General features: G+C 37.1%; 1 protein-coding gene across 3 annotated transcripts in view; it reads left to right on the top strand.

The window, feature by feature from the left end:
* The first annotated feature begins 1,656 nt into the window (after positions 1-1,656).
* si:ch211-194e1.9 overlaps positions 1,657-18,353 on the top strand; it is a 21,950-nt gene continuing 5,253 nt past the window's right edge. The window contains exons 1-6 of one of the 3 annotated variants that reach the window (XR_012384776.1): positions 1,657-4,143; positions 6,496-6,695; positions 8,541-8,654; positions 9,284-9,397; positions 12,590-14,355; positions 14,601-14,774. Coding sequence is in view for 2 of the 3 variants with exons in the window: in XM_017357543.4 (XP_017213032.1) it covers positions 6,541-6,695; positions 8,541-8,654; positions 9,284-9,397; positions 12,590-14,401; positions 14,601-14,774 (2,369 nt within the window). In the remaining variant the exon portion in view is untranslated. Of the gene's footprint in view, positions 4,144-6,495; positions 6,696-8,540; positions 8,655-9,283; positions 9,398-12,589; positions 14,402-14,600; positions 14,775-18,353 lie in introns of all 3 variants that reach the window. The other 2 variants (XM_017357543.4, XM_073911211.1) reach the window with 2 other exon arrangements.

Below are 18,353 nucleotides of genomic sequence, written 5' to 3'. Positions count from 1 at the left end.
AAACAAAAAAAAAGAGAACATGAAGTGTAAATAAAAATTATTAAATGCACAAATCTATTAAAACAAAAAGAGAGAAAGAACTGAGGTAAAATAAAATAAAACAGAGAATATGCTCCTAAGGAATCATAGTGATGACTATATATCAATGCCAATGATCTGCAAACAGAATGTAGTATAGATCAGTAAGTTAAGAATCAAGTTTTATATTGTACATATTTAGCATTAACATTACCAGAGTATATAAATTAGAGAACATGCCACAAAGAAAAATATATTTTGTTATCTTTGATATTAATAAACTTCAAGTAATGGACTGTTTTGCTCAAAACTCTTTAAAGTTTACATTATTCTTCTAAGTGAATAAAACCACCAACTGTACGATCAACCTGGAAAACGGCAACCCTAACACAGAAAACATTTTTTTAAGGCTTTAAAACTTCATATTTCCTTAAAGGCCTTTAGTTAAATAAATGACACATAATACGTGAGGTGTACTGCACTATAATTTGACCATTTACATGACAGAAGATGTGTACTTACCATGCAGAGATGAAAACCGAAATCGAAAGCATACATTACATCAACGTCTGTTTCCGTGAACCAATGAAAGATTTGTAGGCGGAGTGTTTAGTTCCGCCCATTTATGGGCGGGGCTGCATATTCAGCTCCGCCTCGTATTCAGCCCCGCCCCGATCTGCGGGCTGCAGACGGGTGTACTTGACTTCACCAGACGTTCTGAGTACATTTACATAAGACACCAATACTCCGATTTTAATATGATTGAGATAATACTCTAATTAAAATTCTACCGTGTAGCCTTAAAAGGAACCTTACCTTAAAGGAACACCGAGTCACGAAATGCGGAGGATTTTCTTTCTGTTCGCCATGCGGTATCAACTTACAACAGAAGTCGAAAGTTAAAAATGAAACACCCGAAATTGCATGAAACTCTGGATAACTTGTGATGCAACTAATTGTTTTATACTGGAACTTGCCTTCAAAAAGTGCTTCCTTGGTCTTATCCACATTTATTGCATGCTGAACACACGTCCACCACAACAGGAAGTAAAAAAACCTGAACTACATTAACTGCATTAATTTTTTTTAACGCGTTAATTATTTAAAATTAATCGCATGCGTTAGCGCGTTAATTTTGACAGCGCTAATATATATATATATATATATATTATATATATATTATATAATATCTTTTTCATATGTAAAGATATTTGCGTATTGCTCTACATCTTGTGTGTAGTGTGTAAACCAGGCGCACTTTGCGCCAGACAATAGACCTACTTTGTTCTGGTCTAAAGAACAGACTATTACAGTTTCTCAAAATAGCAACGTGCCAAAACACGCCTGCTTTTTTAGACCACAACGCCTATGGGCGCACATTTGAGTGCAAATGCATTTGCTATTTAAACAGAGTGACGCAATACCTCAAAATGACCCTTGTGTCGAGCTGAAAGTAGCAAAAGACTATTGTGCCGAGCCTTGCTCCACATTGCGCCGGGTATATGATAGGGCCCTCTGTGTGCGGTACACAAACTCCACACGAAAATCACGGAAATTTCACATGTTTGAATGGATAAACAAGTATCCATTGGTCAAGCAGTGTATTAATGCATGTAATCACTCACTTTTCTGACACCCGTACTGTAAAGGACGGGAAATCATTTTAAAATAAAAGTTAATGTTTAGATTTCAAAGATAAACAAATATGTTGTGTGTACATGCACCATATTTCAAAATTTATCAAAAATGGTTTATATATGAATATGACATATAGCTTATATTTATTTACGTTTCCAGGTTTTGATGAATAGGTTACTATGTTAATACTTCTCATTCAAGTATAGCAGTTTTCTTTTAAGTTAAAGAAAATAGCTCACCATTTTTGAATATATTTTTTATATTCATATTTTTATATGCATATTTTATTTTCATATTTTATATGCATATTTTTAACATTAACTTTATTAGATTTTTTTTTACCTGTACGCACAGTACAGTGTTAATGTTCAAATTATTTATAATGTTTAAAGTGGCTAAAAATAATAAATATTCTTAATAAGAAATAATCTGCCTAGTCTATTTGGTGGTACTTGGAGACACAATTTTTTTTCTGAGGTGGTACTTGATCGGGGGGGGGGGGGTAGTTGAAGAACCACTGTGCAGTTTCATCTCAGCAAAATGTGTAAAGTGGCTTATTGCAATTATACATTGTGTACATCTATCACACACAAAAATGTAACTCTAAAAATATAGTAGTTCTGTTATAGAAATTTGTATGATTTTGAAGTTTCTTTAAATCAAATGACAATTCTGTCATCATTTACTCTTCCTTTACTTGTTTCATAGCTGTTAGGTTTTTTTTCCGATTGAAAACGAAGATATTTTAAAGAATGTTGGAAACCTGCAACCATTGACTATTTCCTGCTATGGAAGTCAATGGTTACACGTTTTTAACTTTATTCAAAAAATATCTTTTGTGTAAGAAACTCAGATTTGGAACCACTTAAGGTAGAGTAAAAATGGAGTAATTTTTTTTTATTTTTGGATGAACCATCCCTTTTAACTGTATTCAAGTGTCTTCTCCCCAGTGTCCGTATAGGGCATGCTAAAGCAAATTACAACAATGGAAAGCTACAATATTTCAGATTATGGATTCCAGCATATCAAGCAAGAAAGCAGTATAAAATGCTTGTGTATTTCTAGGTAAATTGTCAGTTTAATACAGATGCTGCTAATGAAGGATGTAAGAAATTAGAAAGGTAACGCTGACTCGCAGGGGGAGTATCACAATGGAGTGTCAGTCAAAACACTTGAAGCAAAATCCATTTCTTTGAGTTATTTACCAATGCCAGTACATTCTCTCCACATGGTATAAGACTGGTTTCCACATCATAAATACATAAAGACCAAACAAATAAATCAGTAAACAATAAGTGTTTCTGGCTCTGGTTGCTCTGGTTATTGCCTAACAATGCTTTAGAGGATTTCGATTTCAAAGTTATACCTTTGTGTTTTATGTGAATGCTAGAGCAAAGAGAGATGTCTAGATATAAATTGAATGGGCATGTCTGCTAGAAAGGCAAGGAGTTTAGGTGCCAGGTGAGAAGGATCTACCGCCTACAGTTGATTTTGATAAGAATAATCAATTTCCCAGAGTTAAATGAGCATAGTGATCACAAGGGGCTTTACTACACCATCGAGCTTGCTCAAATACAGAGTGCATTAAATACTGTCAATAAGATTTGAAAATGTATACAATGTCTAATGTGGAGTCAATGCAATGCTGACAGAATCTGTCTAATGTTATTTTGAGAGTTCATACTGTATCTTCATTTGTATTTGGAATACTATGGGGGTGAGTAATTAACAACAGAATTACATTTTTTTTTATGAACTAACTGTTTAGAAAGTTGCAATGAAACAGATATTTTTGAAAGAAATATTTTTATGTAGATTTTAGTGTAACATTTGACCACAATTACCTATTTTTACAAGGTTATGGCTTTTCCTGAAATGTTAGATTGCTAAATTGATTGTTCTGCACATTACTAGTAAGTCTAATTATAAGTGGAAATTGCAACATTTGCCATAATTTATTAACACGGTGGCTCAGTGGTTAGCAGTGTCGCCTCAAAGCAAGAAGCTGGTTCAATTGGCATGTCCTCCCTGTGCTCCACTTTGCCCCACAGTTCAAACACATGCGCTATAGGTGAATTGAATAAACTAACTTGGCCATAGTGTATGAGTGTGTAGGAGTGTTTCCCAGTACTGGGTTGCAGCTAGAAGGGCATCCGCTGTGTAAAGCATATGCTGGATAAGTTGGCGGTTCATTCAGATGTGACAACCCCTGATGAATAAAGGGACACACCCGAAGGCAAATGAATACATTTTTTTTAGGGTCTCTGGTGAGTCAGTCTCCCCCTCAGTGATTATTTTGGATTGCTGTGTCTTTGTCCGCTAGATGTCGTAGGCTACTGCAATAACAAGTATCCACTTTCTCTTTCGATTCCAAGGAGTAAGGGGAAGCTGCAGCTCCGGGCCTGCAGCTCCATACTATTGGATTACAAGAGCAGTTTCATTTTTAAGACGATTTAAAAACATCAACTCTGCTGTGTGCGTCTATTGGTAAGTTTTGTGCTTTAATAAGACTTCGTCTTTCGGACCTTTGCGGAACCTTAAAGGCTAACGTTACAAACAAACACCATGCACCGACAAATAAAGTTAAAGTTGATTGTATCGTTAATGGATTATGATAATATTACGTTTTAACTCTTCTGTGACTGAATACCCTTACAAAAAAGGCGTTTATTCATTCAAGTGTGCTAATAGGTTATGTGTATTATAAACAAACAAAAAAAGAAAGAAACTTTCGGTCACTTCCGGGTCTTTTTTATGTTCTTGGTAATGTACTTCTCATTAATGTACTTTAATGTTGCAGTTAACGTGACTTTTTTGTAGTGGGCGTATATTTGACTTGTACGTGATTATTTACATAGAAGTACAAATACGTAAATATATATATATATATATATATATATATATATATATATATATATATATATATATATATATATATATACACACAATTAATATTATTATTTTTTTATATTCTTCAAAAAATATTGCTTGCATACTTTCTCAGTTTGAGACGAGACTTTCATTTTGTTCTAAACTAAACAGCATGTCTGAGCAGTCTTAACTAAAACTAACGTGCAACATCTTAAAATACATTTTAGAGGGGTTTGGGCCTTTTCCAGGCTGGCATCAGACATTTTCCAGCCTCCTCTTAGCCGATCAGGCTGGAATGTGACCAGCTAAAACCAGCTGGAAATGTCTGAAACCAGCCTGGAAAAGGCCTAAAACCCTCTAAAACCAGGCTGATCGACCAACTTATGGAAGTCAATGACAATTTTTGGTTAATGTGTGTAATATGTATTTATTTTGAAATGCATCTAGTTTATTATTAAAATGTATTTAAGTTTACAGGGTTTTGAGGGATATTAAGTGTAATTCTGACCTACAGTATTTGATAGTATATGATTAGTTATTCCAGATGGTACTGTAGGTCAGACTACAAAAGTTATTATGCAACTAATTTGACATTCAAGAGTTCACACTTAGCTGATGATTGATTATAAGCAAGTTTGGCATGCTGTCCCGGGAGAGAGCCCTGAGCTCGAAGGTTCTTGAGCCCTGGGCTCCCTCCCGTTTGGAGGAAGAGAGGGGAGCCTCGAGCTCAGGTAGATCTCGACAACTCCCCTTTTTATAATAGCTAAAGATTAAGATTGAAGGCTATTAAAAGATATGCTGCATTATTAGATTACCTGTATTGAAATTTAGATTTAACGATTAACTTGTTGTACATGTTTTTGGAATGTGGGAGGAAACCGGAGAACCCGGGGAAAACCCACGCAAGCACGGGAAGAACATGCAAACTACACACAGAAACGACCACCGGCCTGTTAAGGAACTAGAACCGGTGACGTTCTTGCTGTGAGGCGACAGTGCTAGTCACTGAGCCACCGTGCTGCCCTATGGAGGGAAAGGTGAAAAGGTAGGGGTGGAAGGGGGGATTCTTCAAATCGAAGATGACTGTAGTGAGAAAACCCTGGCTCTTTATAGTGGTTAGGAATGGCCTGATTGGTGGATCAAGCATGCTAATGCAGGACCAGCCATGTTCAATCATAATCACGTGCTCCTCTCGAAATTAGTTTATGAATAAACTTCACTTGCTTTCAGGCTAAATGTAGACCCAAATAACTATTTTATGAGAAAACAAAGTCTTGTAAACACAATGTCTATCGGTGCTCTTGATCTTCCACTTTCAGACCACTTTTTCCTTGAATAAACTAATTGGTGGGATTATGCATTCACAATTGTTTGAACCATTTTGGGTTGCTCAACTGTATATTTATATTATCTTTTATTTTAATTATTAATATAATTTAAAATGCATATCAGAGTGAAATTTCAATTGCATTTAAAACCCTGCTGTAATTCGCACTCTGATGACATTGACTGTTTTCAAGTTGAACACCAGTGTTGTTTTCGTAATTTTTTTTAAACTAAGGCCTATTGTGATTTATTTAAATGTGTTAATGAACTTGATAAGTATTAAATGGACACTTTACACATACTCTGTGAGTAGTCAATCATTCCTGTTTATTTAATGACTAGACTATTTGTGGACTATTGTTAGACGTCTGTTTGTCCATGTTTCAGCCAATGTTTCAGTCCCTGCTTGGACGTCTAGACATTTTTTAAAGAAAACAAAATGCATTTTGGGTTGCTTATAATGTTTTGTGTGTATTATGGGAATATTCTGGTTACTTTAGTCTTTTTCCAGTAGTTATGGGTAAAATGCATCTCATTTTAGGTTGTTAGACTGAACTGAAGATGGTGCATTAATTTCCTTAATTTATGTTCTTAAAATGACATAATCAGTTATGAATAATTTGTTTTCTATCTCTTGCAAAGGACTAAATCAGTCTCCAGTGGACTGGTGAAGGCACAGGCTCTAAAATGAGTTTCAATGAGAAGAAAGACGATGGGGGTTCTGTGCATCTTCAGCCACAGAAAGCAGCATTTACAGAGCCCAGCTGTGTGTCTATGAAGAGTAGCAGCTCTATGTTTGAGCCTCTCAAATTCAGAGATAAAACAGTCACATCTCATGTCCAGTGAGTCTGTTTATACTATTAGTAAATCATTGTAACCATTAATCCTAAAGGCATAGTTCACCCACAATTCTGTCATCATTTGCCCACTCTTTACTTGTTCCAAACTTAGTTTTTGTCTACTGTTTAACACAAAATAAGATATTTGGAGAATGCTGATAACCTGTAACCATTTTTACTACGGAAGTCAAAGGTTATAGATTTTCAGGATTCTTTAAAATATCTCCATTAGTGATTAACAGAGAAACTTATCAAGAATTGAAACCCTTTGAGGGTGAGTAAAAGGTGAGTAAATTTTCATTTTTGAACTAACGTCTGTTCTTAATGTTACTTTTCTTGTGACAAGCTCTTTTTTTTACTATTTGTAACTTAATAGTATTTCAGAAATAAATAAACAGATCAAGGCCAAAGTATCGATGAACATTTTAATAACTTTGCTGCAATCCAAAGCAAAGTTTTAAACCATTTTCTTATTTTTAAATGAATTCAATCCTTATGTCATAAATTTCTAACTTGTATGACTTTCCTCTGTGAAACACAAAAGAAGATATTTAGGAAAATGTTGTGAACTGTCAAAAATAAGTTCAGAAAATGCATTTTCAACATATAACATTTATAAGTATATATGTGTGTGTGTATATACAAGACATACTATTTTATAGATACACTCATAGTTGCAGATACTTTAAGAACACCCTGTGGGGTGCTCATTTCATTTTTTTTTGTGCAATGATATATAATTCAGCAAGATATTATGTTAATAGTAATATAATAAAATGCTTTCCGATCCTAAATACAATCACAATACATATAAAAAAGGCATTATTAATTGGAAAGTCTTATAATTCCCCAATATGTTTTTACATTTCTGCGATCAAACAGTGTGATACCATTTCCATTCTACATTGCTTTAGGTTGTGTCTTGCTTAAGACTTGACTGACACAGCTTACTTGCTTGCCAAGTTTAATGTTGCCATTTTGGGACCATCCACCGAAAGTGAATAGACACTAAGTAAGACTGAGAAAGAACTTCTTCCTCCAGACTATAAACTTTTTTTTGCACATTGCACATTTACAGACACGTATAGACATTCACATCTGTACATTCATACGCTTTGCACACTCTCTGGTCATATATTGTGTAGTTCTGAGTGTGCTCCATGCAGGTGAGTGGGTTTGACAAACCACCTGTTGGATAAACGCTTTCCTCTCTTTATGCACCAGACACTTTGTTAGAAACACTTCTATGTTTTCATTGTTTGTTTATATAGCTAATTTTTATATGTTATATTTTGTCCTATTTTCTATATGATGTTTTTATCTAAAGTTTTAAATATTTTATATTTGTTTTTATTTTCTATAATTATAACGTCTATTTCTATATCTAAAATATTTTCTATCTAAAATGTTTTTACTTCTTATTTTATGTTTATGAGTTTCTTTTTAGCCTATGCTTTTAAATGATGATTCATGTTTTAATTGAGAAATTATTCATAAAATCACTTTGCCTTCCCAGTCATATTTATTTTCATATATATTGTAATAAAGGAGTTGTTCAACGCTTTTGTACATTTATATGGGAACAATTGTGTATCTTGATTTCAATTGTACCATAAAAGGTCTTTTCTGTGCCATATATGGTACAATTTTTACAAAGGTACAAAACTGTTCCTTAAGGAACATAACACAAATAAAATTAAAATTTGAGTTCTGTGTAATTGCATCACATGTTGTCCCCTGTTTGATTTATCTTTAGATTATCTTCTGTTTTGTTTGATTACAGTTAGAATGATCTTTGCCAAACATAGTCTTAAAACTAAAAAGCTCTCGACTCTTGAATTTTACTAGATTGCAGCACCAGGAAGCAGCATGCCCAGAGCCCAGCTGTATGTCTATGAAGAGCGACAGCTCTATGTTTGAACCTCTTAAATTTACAAATGAATCAGTGACCCCTGATGTAAGGTAAGTCTGTTTTATATAATTACTAATTTATAGCCAACTTGATTTAAAATTTAAACATTTCAAATAAAATCTATATTAAACAGTCTGTTACACCAGCTTGTGCATATACAGTAGGCAAAGGCAACCACCTAGTGAGACATATGGAGGCACAGATTAAATTATTCTTGTTGTAATTATTACTGGATATTCATTTGGAATTACTGCACTCATATCTGAGCACACAAAATGAGGGCTTTGCGGTTAGAGGGGCATTTTTTATGTTTATGCAAGCATAGGAGCATAAAGAGAATTAAAAAAGCCTTCCATTGATTTCTAGCCCTAAAAACAGCTTGATTGCAGTCTAATAGATTGTAGAGCCAAGAACTGATTCTCTCCTAGTGGTACAGTCAGAATATTATCAAGCTACAAGAAATCTTTTGTGTGTGCATAAGACAAAAGGAAAAAACATAATAGCAGTTTCTTCTTCTCAGTGTTAGCATAAATAACCTAATGAATATAATAATAATATAATTTTCATTTTTGGGTGAACTATCCCTAACCAATCTCTGTGTTAAATAATGCTGATTTGCATTTTTTTAATTCATGTTTTACTTGGTCTGTAATGTGTTTCCCTCCATGTCTTTTAATAGGGTGTTTCCTCACAAAGCAGCTTGTCCAGAACCCAGCTGTGTTTCTTTGAAGAGCAACAGCTCCATGTTTGAACCTCTTAAGTTCGAAGATGAAAAACTAAGCTTTGACTTCATGTAAGTTGGTTTATGTTTTAACCAAGCAGCAACCTCCCGCTCTCCCTCGTGAAGCAAATACGGTCGTTACTGAAACTGCAATTCATTGAAATTCCGCTAGTCCTGGCTCCATAATAAAGCAGATTTCTATTGAGCCCACTGTTAAAATGGCCAACTTTACAGCAGAAAAAAAGGTACAAAAAAAAGATTTTTGTTAATACAGCTCATATTACTCTTCATGACAACTGTGAGGGGGGTGATTTTTTTATAACTCATCCACTTCCTTTATATTAGGTTATATTAAGTCTGCATAATTAAGGGCGTGGCCACTTAAGTGACAGTTAGGTCTCACTGGTCGCAGTCACTTCACCTCAGCTGATTCAGCTGATCTAAAGCGTTGTCATACAGTGTTATGCCTGGAGTTCATCAATAGCCCAGCATTTACTAACATTGACTATATTTGAAGTGTTTGGAAGTAATTCTGTTGTTTCTCCTGTAGAAAAACGTCATAAGAATGCTTTGTGGCTCTGTGTATTACAACAGTGTTTTTAAAAGACTAAACACTTTATTGATATAGTGTACAACCAAACACATGAAGTCAGAACACAAATGAGTCACAGGTAATGAAGTATTAAGCGTTTCTCCCCCCCAAAAAAAAGCCTGTCTAATCAAAATGCCAGCATGCGTCTGTAGCTCTGCTCACTCTCCACCTCTTTGCCCTTGTTTTGGTATCCCCCGGCTATTGCGATGACGCGTGAACAAAACGGTGACGGTTGGCACGCCAACTGGTAGCTTCCTTTGGGTTCTTCAGAAACCTATGGGTGACGTCACGGATACTACGTCCATATCTTTTACAGTCTATGGTTTTAACTAATTATTTGTTTATGTGTTCCATTCAAGTTAACATTTAACCTAAAATAGCAATTTTTATAAATACTATTTGACATCAGATTAAAGTGATAACGGGTCAGATGCCATATTGTTCAATAACATTTCTAACTTTGTGAAGAATTAGTGTAGAATGGAATAAAAAGGAGCCTTTTATCACACCAGCTGCAAAAAATATTGTATGCAGTGCATCCGGAAAGTATTCATAACACTTCAATTTCTCCACATTTTTTTATGTAACATCCGTAAGCCTTACAGCCTTATTATGTTACATTCCTTATTTGGTGTACAGCCATTTTCAGATCTCTCCAGAGATGTTCAATAGTATTTCGGTCTGGGCTCTAGCTGGGCAACTCAAGGACATTCACCGTGTTGTTGTGAAGCCACTCCATTAATATTTTGGCGTTGTGCTTTGGGTCATTGTCCTGCTGGAAGATGAAGTGTCGCCCCAGTCTGAGGTCAAGAGCACTCTGAAGCAGGTTTTCATTCAGGATGTCTCTGTACATGGCTGCATTCATCTTTCCCCCTATCCTGACTAGTCTTCCAGTTCCTGCTGCTGAAAAACATCCCCACAGCATGATGCTGCCACCACCACGCTTCACTGTAGGGATGGTGGTAGCCTGGTGATGAGCGGTGCCTGGTGTTCTCCAAACGTAACCACTGGCATTTACTCCAAAGGGTTAAATTTTTAGTCTCATCAGACCAGAGAATTTAGTTTATTATGGTCTGAGAGTCCTTCAGATGCCTTTTTTCAAATTCCAGGTGGGGAGTGACTTGTGTCTGGCCACTGTACCATACAGGCCTGATTAGTGGATTGCTGCACAGATGGTTGTTCTTCTTTAAGGTTTTCCTCTCTCCACAGAAGAACGCTGGAGCTCAGACAGAGTGACCATCGGGTTATTAATCACCTCCATTACTAAGGCCCTTCTCCCCCGATCACTCAGCTTAGATGGCCGGCCAGCTCTAGGAAGAATCTAAACATCTTCCACTTACAAATGATGGAGGCTGCTGTGCTCATTGGAACTTTCAGAGCAGCAGAAATTTTTCTGTAACCTTCCCCAGCCAATTGTGCCTCAAGGCAATCCTGTCTCTGAGGTCTACAGACAATTCCTTTGTCTTCATGCTTGGTTTTTGCGTTGACGTGCACTGTCAACCCTGGGCCCTTATATAGACAGGTGTATGCCTTTTCAAATCATGTCCAATCAACTGAATGTACCACAGGTGAACTCCAATGAAGCTGCTGAAACATCTCAAGAATGATCAGTGGAAACAGAATGTACCTGAGCTCAATTTAGAGCTTCACAGCAAAGGCTGTGAATACTGATGTACATGGGATTTTTCAGCTTTTTTATTTTTAATAAATTTGCAACAATTTCAACAGTGTTTTTTCACATTGTCATTATGGGGTATTGTGTGTAGAATATTGAAGAAATAAATTAATTTAATCCATTATGAAATAAGGCTGTAACATAAAAAATTGTGGAAAAATGTGAAATGCTATCAATACTTTCCGGATGCACTGTATGTGGGAGCTTTAAAATAACCATTTGCTTATAAAATTAGAACTACACTGTAATCTCAGATAGTGATTTAAATGTAATGCTAATGTGCAATAAAATTACAGAGTCATGGGATGTTTATGTTGTTAAGACTAATAATTTCAAAACAAAATATAACAAATATAAATTGCATGGCTTGAGGTCAAATAAGCTATAACTGGCAGACGATCAAGACAGTCTGTGACTCCTAGGTCCAGTATCCACATTATAAAATAGTTAGTCATCTGTATTTTCTAGTCCATCGTCTGGATTTACATTCACCCACTTGCAGACAAAATCCACGCCTTACACTGTAAAGCGTGTATGCACTGTGACTACTTTTATATTGTTGATTAGCTGCTGGGGATTTCACTCTGAAGGCAGTCAGTGTCGACCATTCGCAACAGACTGTCATCGGTCCAATCAGCGCAGATTAGCTTCGCGCTAAGGAGGGGTTTGGGAACAAATGAATCACTGGACAATTTATATAGGAGTCGCTGGAATAATTAGGTAAAAAAAATATGCAGATTATAAGACCATGAAAGTGTTTTTGACCTTGCATGCATATTAGACTGTTGTTGGAGACCCTTACAACCAAAATATGACCCTATTTCATGTATAATAGGGGCTCTTTAAGTGATTTCTGAACAAGTGTTTTCTCAACACCTGTTTTGTTTTTTTTTCTCATTCCTTCAGAATTGGTCCATAAAAATGTAGTAATAAAACAGCACAAATAACAAACCAGAGTTTAATAAATTTATTTGATCACTTTGATTTGGGATTTTAGGCTTGAGAAGACTGAAGCCTCGGAGAAACCAATGCATGATGAATTGCAGAGAGTCAAGGGCCAACACAAAAGCAGCATGAAGAAAAAATATGAAACATTATTTGATGGAATGAGTCTACAAGACAACGAAACCCTTCTTAACAGTATCTATACACAGCTCTACATAATAGAGGGAGAAAGTGAGGGGGTGAATGAAGAACACGAAGTTCTAAATATGGAGAAATCAGCCAAAATGAAACACTCACAAGACACTCCAATCTTCTGCAATGATATTTTTACAGCATTAGCTGAAGCTGGATGTGAGGAGAAAGACAATATCAAGGTTGTTCTTACTAAAGGCATTGCTGGTATCGGTAAAACCATATCTGTACAGAAGTTCATTTTGGACTGGGCTGAGGGAAACTCCAATCAGCAAGTAGATTTCATGTTTGTGTTTCCATTTCGAGAGCTGAACTTGATTCAAGATCAACAATACAGTCTTCACAGACTTCTGCTGGACTTTTATCCTGAGATCCAAGATCTGAACACAAAGATTTTTAAGGAATGTACGGTTATGTTCATTTTTGATGGTTTAGATGAAAGCAGAATACCACTGATGTTTTCAGATGGTCAGAAAGTTTGTGATGTGGCTGAAAAATCTTCTGTCGGTGCGTTGATGTCAAACCTGATGAAAGGAGAGCTGCTTCCTTCTGCTCTCATCTGGATCACCACTAGACCAGCAGCAGCCAATCAGATCCCCTCAAAATACATCAACCGACTAACAGAAATTCAGGGATTCGATGAGCCTCAGAAGGAGGAATATTTCAGGAAGAGAGTTAGTGATGAGCATCAAGCCAACAGAATCATCTCCCACATCAGAAGAGCAAGAAGCCTCAACATCATGTGCCACATACCCGTCTTCTGCTGGATCTCAGCCACTGTGCTTCAAAACCTCCTGAAACAAGATGACAATGCAGAAATCCCTCAAACTCTGACTGAGATGTACATTCACTTCCTGCTGATTCAGATAAACACGAGGAATCAGAAATATGAGGAACGAGATCCAGAGAAACTCCTGCAGTCCGGCAGAGAAGTGATTGTGAAACTTGCTGAAGTGGCTTTCAAACAGCTTATGAAGGGAAACGTGATGTTCTACGAAGAGGACCTGAGAGAGAGCAGCATAGATATCACTGACGCCTCAGTATACTCTGGGATCTGCACTGAGATCTTTAAGGAGGAATCTGTAATTCATCAGAGGAAGATCTATAGCTTCATTCATCTGAGCACTCAGGAGTTTCTTGCTGCTTTCTATTGGTTTCATTGCTACATAAACAGACTCATGGAACCACTTAAGTTCTTTGATTCTCTATACTACTTGCTCAGAGGGATAGTAGACAAAGCGATAGAGAGTAAAAATGGACACCTTGATCTGTTCCTGCGGTTCCTGCTAGGTGTCTCAATGGAGACCAATCAGAGACTCTTGCAGGGTCTATTGACACACAATGAGAACAGCTCAGAGAGCATCGAGAGAACCACACAGTACATTAAAGAGAAGATCAAAGGTGGAGGTGGACTCTCCACTGAAAGATCCATCAATCTGTTCCTCTGTCTGCTGGAAGTGAAGGATCAGACGTTGTCCAGAGAGATTCAGGATTTTGTCAAATCAGAGAAGCATTCAGAGAAGAAACTCTCTCCTGCTCACTGCTCAGCGGTTGCCTACATGCTTCAGATGTCACTGGAGGTGCTGGATGAGCTGGATGTTCAGACATACAACACATCAGATGAGGGTAGAAGACGACTGATACCTGCTGTGATCAACTGCAGAAAAGCGTTGTAAATGTTTGCTCCATGTTACAGTAATAAAATCAGTTTCTTAAAAACAATTACAACTTCTATTGTTTACCACAAAGTTTTGAGATCATTTTGTTTTAGTTTGTAGAATGTCTTCTATTAAAATAATGTCTAGAATGAATTTATTTCAATGCTAATATTTGCACTGAAGTTAAGAATTAAATGTGTTTCACTGTTGCAGTTTTGCTGGGTGTAATCTCACTGTCCAGTCCTGTGAAATTGTTGCATCAGCTCTACAATCCTCAAACTGTGTCTTGAGAGAGCTGGACCTCAGTAACAATGACCTTGAGGATTCTGGGGCGAAACTGCTTTCTGATGGTCTGAAGAGTCCAAACTGTCACCTGGAGATGTTGAGGTAATTCATTGTCTAGAGCTGCGTCCCAAATCACAAACTTATGCACTATTCTACGCCATTTTGTAGTATAAATAGTGTAAGTAGTGTGTTCACACTGTAAACTCTCAAAATAATAAGTGCACTTTAATTACCCGGATGATGCACTCATTCAGCCGCTAAAATGAAGTGTGTAATGATGGACACTTCACACACTCAACGACCGCAGGTTTGCTTATGTAGCGGAAGGGGCGGAGCTATCGGACGCACATGTTGAATAACTTTATTTATTTTGGATGGTGAAAGCAAAATTCTCCTACGAGAGTGATTATAACGCCTCCCGATGGTGAATGCGGTTATACCCACGGCAGGTATTATTTGATAATTCAGTCATTTATTTCACTGATTTGGCAACCGTCAAACGTCATCAGGGAAACTGTTTGAATTTCCGCTTAGTAAAAAAAACAAGTGTGCCATTTGGGACGACACTAGTAAGTAAGTAAGTAAAGTTTATTTATAAAGCACATTTACTTCAGTTTGGCACTGACCAAAGTGCTGAACAAAACCATAGCACACACTCTAAAAGAGTAAAAGATAACAATAAAAGTAATAATAGGAATAAAAGTATTACAGCAACAACCACAATAAAGATTAAAAGCCTGGGAATGCAATAGAATAAAAATGTGTCTTAAGTCTGGACTTAAAAATAGAGAGAGAAGAAGCACTTGTAATATCCGGTGGCAGCTGGTTCCACAAACGAGGAGCAGCGACTGCAAAGGCTCTATCCCCTTTCAGTTTAAGTTGTGACAGAGGAACTTGAAGTAAAATTTTATTTGAGGACCTAAGAGACCGAGGAGTTGACTGTAAGTTAATAAGCTCTGATATATAAGAAGGTGCTTGCCCATTCAGTGCTTTAAAAACAATAAGTAAAATTTTGAACTGAATTCTAAAATTAACAGGAAGCCAATGAAGGGATGCTAAAACTGATGAGATATGAGCATGTTTTTTGGTGCCTGTTAAAAGTCTAGCTGCCGCATTTTGAACCAACTGCAACCGGGCCAATGAGGATTGGGGGAAACCAACATATAAAGAATTGCAATAGTCTAGGCGGGACGTGATAAAAGCATGTATGACCTTTTCCAGATCTTGAAAGGAAATAATGGATTTGAGTCTGGAGATGATCCTCAGCTGATAATAACTATTCTTAACCACTGAGCTAATTTGTTTTTCTAGACAAAGCTCAGAATCAAAGAAAACTCCTAAATTTTTTACTTGCGATTTAACATAAGGTGCAAGACTTCCCAAGCCCCCAATATACAACATTCTTGTTTTTGAGGGGCCGAAGAGAATAACCTCAGTTTTGTTATTATTAAGTTGAAGGAAGTTTTTTGCCATCCAACATTTAATATCCCCAAGACAATTAATTAGAGACTGCAGGGAGTTCTGAGATTTTAAGGGAACATACAGCTGAGAGTCATCTGCATAAAAATGAAAAGATATGTTATGTTTCCTTATAATATTACCAAGAGGAAGCATATATAAGTTGAAGAGCATTGGACCCAGAATAGAGCCCTGGGGGACACCACACAGAAGAGGGGCAGATGTTGACAAAAATTGGCCAACAGAAACTGAAAAAGACCTGGATTTCAGATATGACTGAAACCATTGAAGTGCTGAACCCTTAATGCCCACCCAATGTTCCAGACGTGACAGAAGTATGGTATGATCAACTGTATCAAAAGCAGAACTCAGATCTAGTAAAACCAAAACTGCATTACTGCCTGAATCTACTGACAGCAGTAAGTCATTCCACACTTTTAACAGAGCGGTTTCAGTACTGTGGTGCATAGTGAAACCTGACTGTAAAGGTTCAAGTTTATGGGACGATTTTAAAAAAGGCTGTAGCTGTGATAAGACAGCTATTTCTAGAACCTTTGACATAAATGGAAATTTAGAGATAGGACGGAAGTTATTTAAGCAATTTAAATCTGCATTGGGTTTTTTAAGCACTGGCTGGACAACTGCATGCTTTAAAAACGCAGGGACAGTGCCTGAAACTAAGCAGGAATTAATAATTGCTTGTATACTAGAACCTATTGTGTTGAAAGTCTCCTTTAAAAGGATAGAGGAAGTAGGATCACACGGCGAAGTGTGATCCATACACTACATACATATACTATGCTGTTGAGTGTGTAAGTGCATAAGTGCATAGTGTATAGTGTGCCATTTGGGACGCAGCTTAGATCTGCCCAACTCTAATCCTGAAGATATACTTTCCTGCAGAGTTAAGTTCCAACCCTCACCCAAACACACCTGTTTGTAATTATCAAATGCTCCCTCAGATCCTAATTACCTTCAACAAATATATAAATGCGGGCAACATGGTGGCACAGTGGGTAGCACATTCGTCTCACAGCAAAAAGGTTGCAGGTTCGAGCCCTGGCTGGGTCAGTTGGCATTTCTGTGTGGAGTTTGCATGTTCTCCTCGTGTTCGTGTGGGTTTCCTCCGGGTGCTCCGGTTTCCCCCACAAGTCCAAATATGTGGTATAGATTAATTGAATAAGCTAAATTGGCTGTAGTGTATGTGTGTGAATGAGTGTGTCTGGGTGTTTCCCAGTAGTAGGTTGCAGCTGGAAGGCAAAAACATATGTAAAACATATGCTGGATAAGTTGGCGGATTTTTCCGCCGTGGCGACCCCAGACTAATAAAGTGACTAAGCTAAAAAGAAAATGAATGAATGAATTTAATCTATAAACGCAACACTTGTTTTTGCTCCCATTTTATCTGAGCTGAACTCAGATCTAAAATGTTTTCTGTGTACATAAAAGACCTGGTTGAGTGGGCTGGGGCAGTGTGGGTGGGGGTTTTGGGGTTTAGAAAACCAAAATTTAATATGACCACCATTTGCCTCACACAGTGCAACGCATTTTCACATAGAGTCAATCAAGTTGTTGATTATGGCCTCTGGAATGTTTGTCCACCCTTCTTCGATGCAAATTTGTCTCTGGTCCAGAGCATCCTAAAAATGATCAGTGGGTGACATGTCTGGTGACTATGCTGGCTATGCAAGAACTGGGATCTTTTTAGCTTCCAGGAATTGTGTACAGATCCTTAGGACATGAGGACGTGCATAATCATGCTGAAGCATGAGGGCATGTTTGTTAAAGAATTGCACAATCAATGGGCCTCCGGATCTCGCCGCAATATCTCTGTGCATTATGAAGCAGTAAATAACATGCAATGGTTTTCATTGTCCATAAAATAGGTCAGCCAATACCATAACCCCACTACCATGGGCCACTCGATTCACAACATTGACATCAGCAAACTGCTCACTCACACAATACCATAAATGCTGTCTGCCATCTGCCCTATACAGTGAAAACTGAGATTCATCCATGAAGAGAACACCTCTCCAAAGTGCCAGACACTCTCTACTCAGTTACGACCACAAACTGCATTCAAGTCGAGACCCTGATGAGGAGGACTAGCTTGCAGATGAGCTATCTTGAGATGGTTTTTGACCGCTTGTGCAGATTTTTTATTAGATCTACAAACTAGTTTTTGCAGCAGCTGTCCAGGTGGTTGGACTCAGATGTGAA

This window comes from Danio rerio, chromosome 8 (genome assembly GCF_049306965.1).
Source record: "Danio rerio strain Tuebingen ecotype United States chromosome 8, GRCz12tu, whole genome shotgun sequence".
NCBI classification, from domain to species: Eukaryota; Metazoa; Chordata; class Actinopteri; order Cypriniformes; family Danionidae; genus Danio; species Danio rerio.
Note: the sequence above shows the minus strand (reverse complement) of the source record. Positions and strands in the feature narration are given on the sequence as shown.